At 44.6% G+C, this 13,176-nt stretch overlaps 1 protein-coding gene across 3 annotated transcripts in view; it reads right to left on the reverse strand.

Moving 5' to 3' along the window:
* RAB28 (RAB28, member RAS oncogene family) overlaps window positions 1–13,176 on the reverse strand; it is a 138,382-nt gene that overhangs the window by 85,390 nt on the left and 39,816 nt on the right. For all 3 annotated transcript variants that reach the window (XM_077280160.1, XM_077280159.1, XM_077280161.1), the window contains exon 4: window positions 8,087–8,216. In XM_077280160.1, the coding sequence (XP_077136275.1) occupies window positions 8,087–8,216 (130 nt within the window). The remainder of the gene's footprint in view (window positions 1–8,086; window positions 8,217–13,176) is intronic.

Here is a 13,176-nt window from a genome sequence, read left to right on the forward strand (position 1 = left end):
GAATGGACCCACCAACATTTCTTAAGCAGGTTCTGAAAATGAATGTTTACACGGAGTATAAAATGAAACACATAATGCAGTGTTTTGTTAGGTCCATAAATTGTGCTGGATGCCAGCGCTCAAATTAACACTCTCCTGCCACCTCTAACAGGAAGGAGACGCTTTCAGAACATCCTGCATTTACTTATGAAAACCATTCTGTGCACTTCTCAGTGCAAACCGTACTAATTCATTCTAGAAGCCAATTTACTGAAAGTCACACCCAAGACAAAGCTCTACCACACTTCTAACACTTCTGGTAACCATTAGGATCCAGTATATACTTATACATGTTAAATGGTGCCTGGAATCTGATCTCATCCGATAGAGGTGTGAATCAGACAATTTAGAAGTCACTTTATTAATTAAGGCGTCCTATCTCTGAATAATCACCCCAAAGTGCGGCCAATGGGTGTCTCCATTCTTATGCAATTTTCTGTCCTCGCCTGTTGTCAAGTGCAATCTATCTCCAGCAGCAGAGACACCAAGAGAGATTACAGCATTTTCTGTCCTTGCCTGTTGTCAAGTGCAATCCATCTCCAGCAGCAGAGACACCAAGAGAGATTACAGCATTTTCTGTCCTTGCCTGTTGTCAAGTGCAATCCATCTCCAGCAGCAGAGACACCAAGAGAGATTACAGCATTTTCTGTCCTGGCCTGTTGTCAAGTGTAATCCATCTCCAGCAGCAGAGACACCGAGAGAGATTACAGCATTCTCTGTCCTGGCCTGTTGTCAAGTGTAATCCATCTCCAGCAGAAGACATCAAGAGGGATTACAGGAAGTGGGAGCGGGGTTTTGCCTCTCTGCTCTTGTTCTCCTGTCTGCTAAACTGCATATGGAAAAGTGGGCTATCTGTTTTGGGCAGCCAAGCCAACAAACAACGAGAAAAGCAATAGAAGCTGGGTCATGGTGAATGACCTGTGACATGAAACGGTCTTCCACAGCCTCTCATTTGTAGCAGAGTTGGGCTGTTCCTCACCAAGTTTTAAGCCTTTTACATAGTCATTTCTGTTTTGGTTAATGTTTCAGCGGACATATGAGAATGATCATTATCACCTGTTTGGTATAATTGGTCACTAGTAGGGTTGAGCGACCTTAGCTTTTTTAGGATCGAGGTGGGTTTTGTGAAACCCGACCTTCTCGGATGTCGGATCGTATGGAATCGGCCGATTCTACTGTAAAGTCGTGTTCCGGACCCGGAACACGAAACCCAATGTATGTCAATGAAATTTTTTTTTTTTTTTTTTTAATTAATTCATTCTCTCTCTCTCTCTCTCTCTCTCTCTCTCTCTCTCTCTCTCTCTCTCTCTCTCTCTCTCTCTTACTACGTCCGAAAACGTAACATAGCACTATGATGCCGCAGGAGCCGGAACCTATGTCATCACGCTGCCCACAATTAATTGGCTCAAAAAAATGGCGGGGAAAGCGTCATTCGAAACGCGACTTTGGCGCCAAGTTCGCGTTCCACGTGGCCGACCCACACTGGGATCGGATCGGGTTTCATGAGACGCCGACTTTGCCAAAAGTCGGCGACTTATGAAAATGAACGACCCGTTTCGCTCAACCCTAGTCACTAGTAATGAGCGAACGTGGTCGGATAAGGCATTATCCAAGCATGCTCGTGTGCCAACCGAGTTTCTTCAGCGTACTTGAATAATATGTTCGAGTCATTGCATGTGCATGTCCCACGGCTGTTTGACAGCCACAACACATGCAGGGATTACCTAACAAGCAGGGGTCGAACAGCCATGAGAGATGCAGTCACGGGGACTCAAACTTATTCTACGAGTACACTGAAGACACTCTGTAGCACACAAGTATCCTCGGATAATACCTTATCCGAGCATGTTCGCTCATGACGAATGGTTACTCAAACACCCGACTTCAATCCTGCAAAGAAATTAAATTTGGATAAACAGCACTCTAGACAGGGTGCTCGAGTACGAGTTCCACTCCGTATAAGTAATAATGTAAAGTTCTCGGCACTCAAATACATCAGAAGACATGCTTTTATTGTGATGCAGTCCAACAAAAATTGTAATGTTTCGACCCTAAAGTAGGGGTCTTTTTCAAACTCGGATTCCAGAGGGTTATGCTTCAGATCGCAGAGCTGTGAAAGCATACACTGCATGTGGTTGTAAGGCTACTTTCACACTAGCGTCGGTAAGGGGCCATCGCGCTGCGCCGGCCCGACGCATACTGTGCAAGCGCCGCCCAACGGGGGCAGCGGATGCTGTTTTTCCATGCATCCGCTGCCCCATTGTGAGGTGCGGGGAGGTGGGGGCGGAGTTCCGGCCGCACATGCGCGGTCGGAAATGGCGGACCGTTGGCACCAAAAAACGTTACATGTAACGTTTTTTGCTGCCGGCGGTCCGCCACAACACGACGCAACCGTCGCACGACGGTTGCAACGTGTGTCAATACGTCGCAATGCGTCGCTAATATTAGTCTATGGGGAAAAAAACGCATCCTGCAGACGACTTTGCAGGATGCGTTTTTTCGCAAAAACGACGCATTGCGACCTATGCAAAAAAACGCTAGTGTGAAAGTAGCCTTAGCGCACAGCCATCTGAAGCATATCCCTCTGCAATCTGAGTTTGAAAGAGACCCCTACTTTAGGGTCGAAACGTTACAATTTTTGTTGGATTGGATCACAATAAAACCATTTCTTCTGATAAATTTTAGTGCCGAGCACTTTGTATTATTACAATCCCGCAAAGTCCCGATGCAAGTGTGCCTTAATGACAAGACCTGTTTTAAAAGGCAAAGGGCGGTCACATCAAACATTGATAGGAATCAGATCTCTCTGTTTTTCATTCATTTTACATTTTGTATCTTAATAACAATAAAACCAAACCCATTAACACCTATCTTTAAAAGCATTCAAATTCATTTCCACCTCTGCCTGAAAAAAATATATATATATTTATACAGCTCTGGCAAAAATTAAGAGCCCACTGCATAGCTTTATAAAAATCAGCTTCTCTACATGTCTGACAGCCATTCCATACCAGTGTCAGTTGGATTCCAACCACAGTACACTTCATTCTACTTAATGTGCTTCTGATTAGGTGATCATCTGAACCAAATCTTATTTAACAAAGGAAAGTATAAAAACACTGCTGTGGTGTTCACAATCCTCTTGCAATAGGACAAGCTGGATGGCCAAACAAGTGCAAGTAATATCCCAAAAATAATAGAAATGAAAAAATAACTATTAACCATGCCAAAGGAGTTGAAAAGAAAAGTCTTGAGTGAGGAAAAGAAGGGCTCAATTCTGGATTTACTAGCAGAGGGACGCATTGAGTGTCATGTTGCCTCCATCCTTAAAATTTTGAAGATGGCAGTCCATTACAACAAGGTCAAGCAGCAGACATTGGGGACAACAAAGCTACAAACCGGCAGAGGGCGAAAACAACTCTCCACTGACCGGGATGGCCGTCATGTTATTCAAATGTCACTCAGCAACCGCAGGATGGCATCAAGTGACCTACAAAAGGAATGGCAAATGGCAGCTGGGGTGAAGTGCAAGAACAGTTCGTAACAGGCTCCTAGAGGCAGGACTCAAGTCATGGAAAGCTAGAAAAAAGCATTTCATCAATGAGAAGCAAAAAAAAAAGAGCCAGGCTGACGTTTGCCAAAGACCATAAGGATTGGACCATAGAAGACTGGAGTAAGGTAATCTTCTCTGATGAGTCTAATTTTCAGCTTTGCCCAACACCTGATGGTTAGACGGAGACCTGGAGAGGCGTACAAGCCACAATGTCTTGCACCCACTGTGAAATTTGGTGCAGGATCGGTGATGATCTGGGGATGCTTCAGCAAGGCTGGAACTGGGCAGGTTAATCTTTGCGAAGAACGTACGAATCAAGCCGCATACAAGGTTATCCTGGAAAAACAGTTGATTCCTTCTGCTCAGGCAATGTTCTCCAACTCTGAGGACTGGATTTTTCAGTTGGACAATGTGCCATGTCACACAGCTAGGTCAATCAAGGTGTGGATGAAGGACCACCACATCAAATCCCTGTCATGGCCAGCTCAATCTCCAGACCTGAACCCCATTGAAAACCCCTGGCAAAAAGCAGTGTGAAAGACTGGTGGAAAGCATGCCAAGACGCATGAAAGCTGGGATTAAAAAATCATGGTTATTCCAGAAAATATTGATTTCTGAACTCTTCCCGAGTTAAAACATTAGTATTGTTGTTCCTAAATGATTATCAACTTGTTTTCTTTGCATTATTTGAGGTCTGAAAGCACTTTTTTTTTTTTTTTTTAATTTTGACCATGTCTCCTTTTCAGAAAAAAACAAAAACAAAATTTATTGCTTGGAAATTTGGAGACATGTTGTCAGAAGTTTATAGAATAAAAGAACAATTTACATTTTACTCAAAAATATACCTATAAAGAGAAAAATCAGACAAACTGAACATTTTGCAGTGGTCTCTTAATTTTTGCCAGAGCTGTATACAGTTATTAGAAACAAACTGTGTCCCGAGCATTAAGCTAAGCCAACTATTCACAAGTTGGTCTCCAAGAGAAGTGTCCTCCTCATAGATCATGGCTGAAAGCTGAGAACTCCAGTTACAAAGTACATTAGCGCGTAACCTTTAAACTTCATGGTGTAAGACCATGGCTTTTTGCAGGGAGAAATCCATACTGAGAAGATCAATCAAGGTTGTAGAGTACATCCCGTCAACATTCTTAATTAGGGTTGACACTCTCCTCTCCTTGCCCCCGTCTGTCAAGAGGACTGTTTAAAAATCTGACTTATTAGTCCATATTAGAGACCCGGGGAACAGGTCTGGTTAATATCTTCAAGGTGAAATCATTCATCCATCCGTGGTACCCTGGTGCCTGATAATTCCTAACCTGGCTAGAGGTTGGAGATAACCACTGGCCCCGAGACACGGGGGGCTATAAATCAATGGAAGTGCAGCCCCCATACATCCTGGGTTAGTATCTGTTTAGAATATCTGTGCTGGGAATGTCGGCATGACACTTGTGGAGGCATCTCAGAGAGTGAACAGGCGAGACAGGCAGGGTTACTTAAGAACATGAATATAAGCTCAAGGAACGCAGATTTGTAACACGTAGGATGTAGAAAGTGCCGCAAGGTGAGGAGCGTCAGCTCAGTGGGGGTCTGACTGCGGTACCTCCATAGTTACTGGAATGGGGGTCAATGCATCCAGTTCACCGTAATGTGGTTTGTCGTAGATGGGGGATGCTGAAATCAGACGGTACTATAACAGCCAACGTTAGTGATGAACTTTTCTCACTTTTCATCCCCAAAACACATTAGACTAATAACGGCTTAACTTGTCGACAGTGTATGGGGGCGCCGGCCAACAGATGGTCGGGAGAGGTGTCGATCACGCATGTCCGATTTTGGACTGATGATCGCATTGTTCTCCTGGAGATAAAACAAAAAAACATGTCTGTCGGAGGCTCTCTCAGGTCGAGTGAATAATCCCGCGTATGAAAAAGACGGTTGAGGTGGCAGTCAGCTGAAAGATTGCCAGCAGCGTCGTTCGGCTGACAGCCATCTAACGTGTATGGGGAATATAGTAGAGTCAATTTTATAGGAATCAAATTACCCTCATTGTTTTTTTATGGTAGGGGAGCGTGTCAGAATAAGCCAAGGAAAGCCACAAAATATATCAATTCATATTGGTTAGAATAGAATCCTGGACCCCAGCACGAAGACACCAGCACGGCAAGACACCAGCACGGCAAGACGCCAGCACGGCAAGACACCAGCACGGCAAGACACCAGCACGGCAAGACGCCAGCACGGCAAGACGCCAGCACGGCAAGACACCAGCACGGCAAGACGCCAGCACGGCAAGAAACCAGCACGGCAAGACACCAGCACGGCAAGACACCAGCACGGCAAGACACCAGCACAGCAAGAAACCAGCACAGCAAGAAACCAGCACAGCAAGAAACCAGCACAGCAAGACACCAGCACGGCAAGACACCAGCACGGCAAGACGCCAGCACGGCAAGACGCCAGCACGGCAAGACACCAGCACGGCAAGAAACCAGCACGGCAAGAAACCAGCACGGCAAGAAACCAGCACAGCAAGACGCCAGCACGGCAAGACACCAGCACGGCAAGACACCAGCACGGCAAGACACCAGCACGGCAAGACGCCAGCACGGCAAGACGCCAGCACGGCAAGACGCCAGCACGGCAAGACGCCAGCACGGCAAGACGCCAGCACGGCAAGACACCAGCACGGCAAGACACCAGCACGGCAAGACACCAGCACGGCAAGACACCAGCACGGCAAGACACCAGCACGGCAAGACACCAGCACGGCAAGAAACCAGCACGGCAAGACACCAGCACAGCAAGAAACCAGCACAGCAAGAAACCAGCACAGCAAGACACCAGCACGGCAAGACGCCAGCACGGCAAGAAACCAGCACGGCAAGACACCAGCACAGCAAGAAACCAGCACAGCAAGAAACCAGCACAGCAAGACACCAGCACAGCAAGACACCAGCACGGCAAGACACCAGCACGGCAAGAAACCAGCACGGCAAGACACCAGCACGGCAAGACGCCAGCACGGCAAGACGCCAGCACGGCAAGACGCCAGCACAGCAAGAAACCAGCACAGCAAGACGCCAGCACGGCAAGACGCCAGCATGGCAAGACGCCAGCATGGCAAGACGCCAGCACAGCAAGAAACCAGCACAGCAAGACGCCAGCACGGCAAGACGCCAGCATGGCAAGACGCCAGCACGGCAAGGCGCCAGCACTAACAACCGAGCAATGATGGGCGCAATACTAGACTGTTCTGTGAAAGTCACCACAGACCACAGAAATATGGAAGACGATTAATATCCGGCCATCCGATTAATGCAACATTGTGTCTTCTCCAATAAGACTGTTGTGGCACTGCCACATGTATCATATGGGCACCATTGGGCCAAATACTGTAGTGAAGAAGCTACAGCCTCTTTTATTTGTCAATTTGTCTTACAATATCAGAAGCCACATTTAAAAGCATACCCTTCATAAAAAAAAAAAAAAAAAGCAACAACACTTTTGACATAGCAACTAGTCAGAAGTTTTGATCACTGGTGGTCTGGTGGCTGATACCCCCACTAAAAAAAAAAAAAAAAAAAAAAATCAGCTGAGCCTTGTTCACCTTAATTTCTTACCATCCACAGGATAGGTGAGAACCTGTTGATCGGTGAGGGTCACTTATGTCCCCTTAAGAATAGATCAGCAATGCACCTCCTCTACCGCCGCTCCATTCATTTCCTATGCAGCTGCTGAGTGTTATACTTGGTTTTCTTTGGGAGCCCCAGAGAGAATGAATGGGCTGGCAATTGGGCATGTGTACTGCAGCTCCATTCTTAATGGAATAAGTGCATAGTGTGGCATAAAAATCCCTGATGTGCCAATCGTTGCGTGTCCCAGCAGTCAGTAAGTGATCACGTATCCTGTGGACAATCCTTTCAAATGCATACATATATTTTACTTTTGGTTTAATTAACAATTTGACACCATTTGCCTCCTATAGCCGTATGTGTTGCACGGTCTATGGCAGCAGAAGGAGTTAACAGAGAATCTGTCAGTAAGCTTGCTCTGATAGTAGTTTATCACTCTTATCTTTGCTCTTCTGAGCCCATCGCTGATTTATGACCACGTTAGTTGAGCTGAACGTCTTAAACCTTACCTTCCTCCTTGGGAGATCATCTTGGTTCATTTATAACCACAAACTCTCTGTAAGAACGAGCTCACCAATGGAATCTCGGTTAACTCCTTCTGTAACCAGCAATAAACAACGCAACACAGACACTACAGTGTAGGCAAAAGGTGCATAATTTTCAATAAAATCAAACTATATATTTATTAAAAATATATAAAATAAATAATTGACTCCAAAAGAGGGCCATATCCTTTAAGTCTAATGGTATTGTGGGCTGGATTAAATAAATAATAATAATAAAAAAAAGAAGAGTGACGTTAATTTGTTCTGTAGTTGACAACTTGGAAATACACAAATCCGAGTCTCTACATTGGACTTACTCTTATTGCCTACAAGTGCAACAAACGGTTGGGTTTCTGATTCTTCGTTTACTTTCTTTACCATCGAAAACCAATCCTCCAGGTTCTCGAAGCTCTGATAGTTGGTGATGTCGTAGACCAGGAGAACGCCCTGAAAGAGACGAGATCCGTGTTATCATAGTTATCACATAGACAAGTCCTGTGCAATCTACTCATTCTGCATCTAGGAGACCCATCCCACCAGGCAGAGTCACTGGAGACCCCCAGATATCTACGCTGTTCACAGCCTATGACAAACGGTAACGGACACCACCTAAGATTCAGAGAACTGCATTAACATAGATAAGAGTAACACCAGGACCCATGGAGATTGGGAGGATCTGAGGAGGAATGGTGTATGGTCAAGCAGATGGAGCGCTATTTTTTGGAGTATAGACGCAGCCAGGGAGACGCCATCGGGATCCTCATACACCTAATAAACAGGCAATCCCAGCATGTGTTGTGGCTGTGTATATGAGAGAGGCCACGTGGAAGATCTCTCGGCTAAAGATCGACCACACCTGATTCCTCATACACATGGCTGCTCAGCAGAGCATGGGAAGAGAGAAAGAAGACTGCTCTCTGGCTTATCTTACATGATAAAGATCAGGCATGTTGAAATACAACATGCCTGATCCTTTCTCCCACCTGTCATCCACAATTAACGGGACTGTCAGCACAGGATGACTGTTGCAACAAAGTATAGGCGCTTGGTCCTTCACGGTGGGGTCAATCATTAATATACACCTTCCATCTATCTCCACCCTTCCTTATCTCTATGAAGCCACAGCTGTCAATCAAAGAAGAGGAGGAGCGGAGAGAGAGGAAACAAGTAGGTGGGGAGATGTATATAAATGATTGGCACCGAGTGGCGGGACTTAGTTTGAGCAATCATTCTGTGCTGACAGAGCCCCTTATGGGACAACCCCCACACGTCAATCCTTCCAAAAATGGTGCGTTCGGTCAATGTTTGCCTACTGGCAGCTTGTATCGAGCCAAAGAAGTGCCCAGTCTAGTGATGCGGCCGGCCAGTGGGCTTGGCCATCTAGAGGCCGAGGCGTATGTTTAACTCACACATACCCTCCGGTCCCGGATCTGAAACCGGTGAATCTCCGCAGCGCACAGTGGGGGGGGATTCTTAAGTCTGCAGTCATTTATTGATTTGGATTGGACAACCCCTTTGAGGACTCCTGAGTCCGAGCAGAGACCACAATGCATAGACTGGCTGTGGCTCTCCCGGTCCTCATATGAAGTGGTCATGCTCCGGTCAGGAGAGCCATGGTCAGTCCATGCATTGTGCTCCATGCTTGGACTGATTTGCACAGACGTGTATTAGTCCTAAAGGCTCATTCAGACCGATTTGCATTCACATGTCCGCTTCTTCCGCGTACGAGACACGCATGGTTTCTTGGGATCACACTTTGATCAGAGATTGATCAGAATGTGGTCCAAGTATCATCAGTTTTTTCACAAGTGGAGAGAAAAAACAAGACAGTTTCTCCACCTTTTCCTTTCCGACAGTCAGTGAAATTGACGTCCACGTGAAGTCCAATTTTTTTCACGGCATTATAGACTTGAACTATCGACATTGATCCAACTATCGGACAGGTCTCTGATATTTACTTTCCAATGAAAAAGTAGGACGCGTCACACGTGAACAGCCCCATAGACGGTCATAGGTATGAGAACTATGCGTGAAAAGCACGGTTAGCACTCACACGGGAAAACCGAAGTCTGAATGCGCCCTAAGGCGCACCCAAGGAATTACCAAAAGCTTGGGGCTTAACTGGGCAAAGTCTTTCTGTGAATGGAAGAACACAACATCTTAACATTTCACACACTGTCCCAGATCCACTACCAAATGATAAAATAAAAAAGTGACTTGTTTCCCCCAGGAATACAAGGAATTCCTCTTATTAATTACATAGGACCCTCGTCTTCTATTTCCTTGCTTTTAATTTTTACCAGTATTATTTTCCCTAATCGACTACAAACAGCTTTTATATATGTGAGATAACTGATGTGTCAATGGTTAGAAACGTCAACAATAAACATGGCTCCTAGAAATCCAGTCCTTCCATATGGCGACCGGTTAAAGTTGGTGACAAGTCATCCAAAATTCGTTAGTTTCTCTAATGGAAAAGTAAAAAGTTACTTTTTTCAGTCAATAAAAGAAAAATGGGTCAATCATTCGCTCTTGCCCATAGTACAAAGACATGTGACTAATAAGTAGTCTTCAGTCCAGCACCCGGCACTGGAAGGGTCGGGCCATAAAGCGTGCGGGTGTTAAAAATGAAGGAATAGCAGGTTAGGAAAAGTTCATTTGGAAAGTAATTAAGTCCCAAAATAGGCAAAACTGAGTGGTGTCATTCACAAATAGCCAGTAATAGAATGACATTCCTCCACGTGTGTGGCCAACATTTTGTGAATGCGATTCATCTTCATTTTGTCCAACCATTTCTTTGGCACTTATGGCCCACGAGGACAGCGACTGGAACTCTTGTATTTGTAAAGCTCTCAAGACAAAAAGAAGATACGTCTAGAAGATGGGAAATCTCAAAGCAGATTTTAAAACCTGTTGTCGGTGTGATTCTCAAACTCATCTACGATTAGTAGGCGTCAGGACAGTCCGGCAGCGGATTATCTCCATCTCCGATGATAGACCTTTGTTGAATGAGATATTAGCTGACAGCCATCTTTTGCCTTAGGTGGCCATCCACATGAAATGATCGTTCGTCAGACCACTATCTCTGAACTCCATAGATCTTTGCTGAATGAGATATTAGCTGAGAGCCATCTTTGCTGTTAGGTGGCCATACACATGAAATTACTGTTAGCCATTTATTAGTCAGACGACCATCTCTGAACTCTATAGATCTTTGTTGAATGAGATATTAGCGGAGATATTAGCCGACAGCCATCTTTTGCCTTAGGTGGCCATACACAAGAAATTATCGTTCGTCAGACCACTATCTCTGAACTCCATCATACACTCCATCCACCACCGGCCAAACTTTTATGTGTTTTCAACTGAGGGAGAAAAAAAAAGAAAGACGTATCTCCCCTTAAAACAAAAAGGATCAACTGTTGAAATTTCAACCATCCATCAGATGGAAGGCAGGTCCAGATGACTTTCACCTCATGTGTACGTAGGGCTTAAAGGGAATCTGTCCGCAGGATTTTGCTAAGTATTCTGAAAGAAGCATAATGTAGGGAGAGAGACCCTGATTCCAAATATGTGCCCCTTACTGGGCTGTGTGATGCTGTTTCAATAAAAATCAGTCTTCTCAGCAGCAGATTATCACTACAGGACTAGATGTCTCGTGCCATGCAGCCTTCCTGTTCTGTATAACCCAGCCCCCACCAGTGATTGGCAGCTTTCTGTGCACACTGTACATTGGAGGTTATACAGAGCTCAGCATTCAGAACTAAAACAATGATTGTAAAAAACTGACAGCAAGTAGCCCAGTAAGTGACACATAGCTGGACTCAGAGCCTCAGCCACTACTTCATGCTGCTATCAGATTACATAGTAAAAACCTGCTGACATAATCCTTTTAAGTCCAGGAAAACCCACCTCGTGAGCAACTTTTGTCATACTGTATTTTTCAGACTCTAAGACGCACTTTTTTTCCCCAAAATTTGGAAGGAAAATGGAGGTGCATCTTTTAGCCCGAATGTTTATTACCAGGGGTCGGAGACAGCGGACCGATGTCACAGGAGGCAGGAGCAGGGTCGCTGCTGCAGGAAGACGGCGATGCTGCGGGCTCCGAGTTGTGGGAAGGGGGTGTCACTGCGGTGTGAGGCAGGAGCGGAGTTCCCGGTACGCATACTGGCCTTGCGGTGGGGCTTCAGGAAAATGGTGTTGGCGCATGCGCAGATTTAGATCTCAATCTGCACGTGCGCCACCTCCGGCACCAGGTTGGCAAGTCGAAGACACTTGGTTAGCACCTGAGCATGCTCAGATAACACTTTATCCCAGCACGCGGTCGCTCATCACTAGTGATAAAAAACACCGAGCTGCACGGTCCATACAGGCAGCACCTCTAATACAGTCAGGCAGGCAGTTCCTCTAATATGACCGCTATGCGGAAGATTTACGCTACTGAGATATAAAGCAACAATGCTGCAGATTTTATCTTCGGATTTGGGAAGTGAAAAAAAAAAATAAAACTAAGCAGCAAAATATAGTAGTAGTTTTTAAAAAATCCCATCCATTTTTTATTTGTAAATTTCCGGAGCACAAATTGACCTGTAGTGCAGATTATTGTCACAGATTCAAAGGGGAAATTAAAATCTACAACAAAACACAAATACGGTAATTGTAGATTTCGATGAGGATTACCTGTAGATTAGCAGCAAAATAATGAAAAAAAAAAAAAAAAACACACGTCTGGTGCTTCTGGGGCTCGCTTGCCTGGTCCTCTTCTTCCTGCGGGTTTTTGTTTTAGTTTTGTTTTAACAATATTCAGGGCAAAAACTGACGGCAATACCAAAGTAATATAGGCTTTTTATTTTTATTTATTTTATATTAAATATTTGGGTGTCGCCATTTTCTGAAAACTTTTTCAGGTTTCTGTCAATGGAGATGCATGAGTGCTTGTTTTTTTATGTGGCAAGCTGTAGTTTTTATTGCATTTTTAAAGAGGAGAGCAGTGCGAATTAAAAAAAAAAAAAAAAAAAAATCTTTATGCCATTTAACGCATGGGGACATTAATTTTATACTTCGAAAATATCACACTTTTACAGCTGTGACAATACCAAATATGTTTTTTGGGGTTTTTTTTTGTATTTCATCATTTTCAAATTAGGAAGGGCTGGTGATTCAAACTTTTAGGTTTTAATAATTTTTTTAGTCTGTAATTTTATTTTTTTATTTTTTACACTATTTACTTGTTTAGTTTCCCCCCCCCCCCCCCCCCCCAAGGTAATCTTGACTGCTTCTTCTATATACTGTGATACTTTAGTGTTACAGTATATAGTAAAAGTTTACAATCTCTTATGAAGGCCAGGGTTTCATGGTGGTACAAAGATGGTGACAACGATCAATTGATAAATTAAATGATAAATCA

Source organism: Ranitomeya variabilis, chromosome 1, assembly GCF_051348905.1.
Source record: "Ranitomeya variabilis isolate aRanVar5 chromosome 1, aRanVar5.hap1, whole genome shotgun sequence".
Classification (NCBI taxonomy): Eukaryota; Metazoa; Chordata; class Amphibia; order Anura; family Dendrobatidae; genus Ranitomeya; species Ranitomeya variabilis.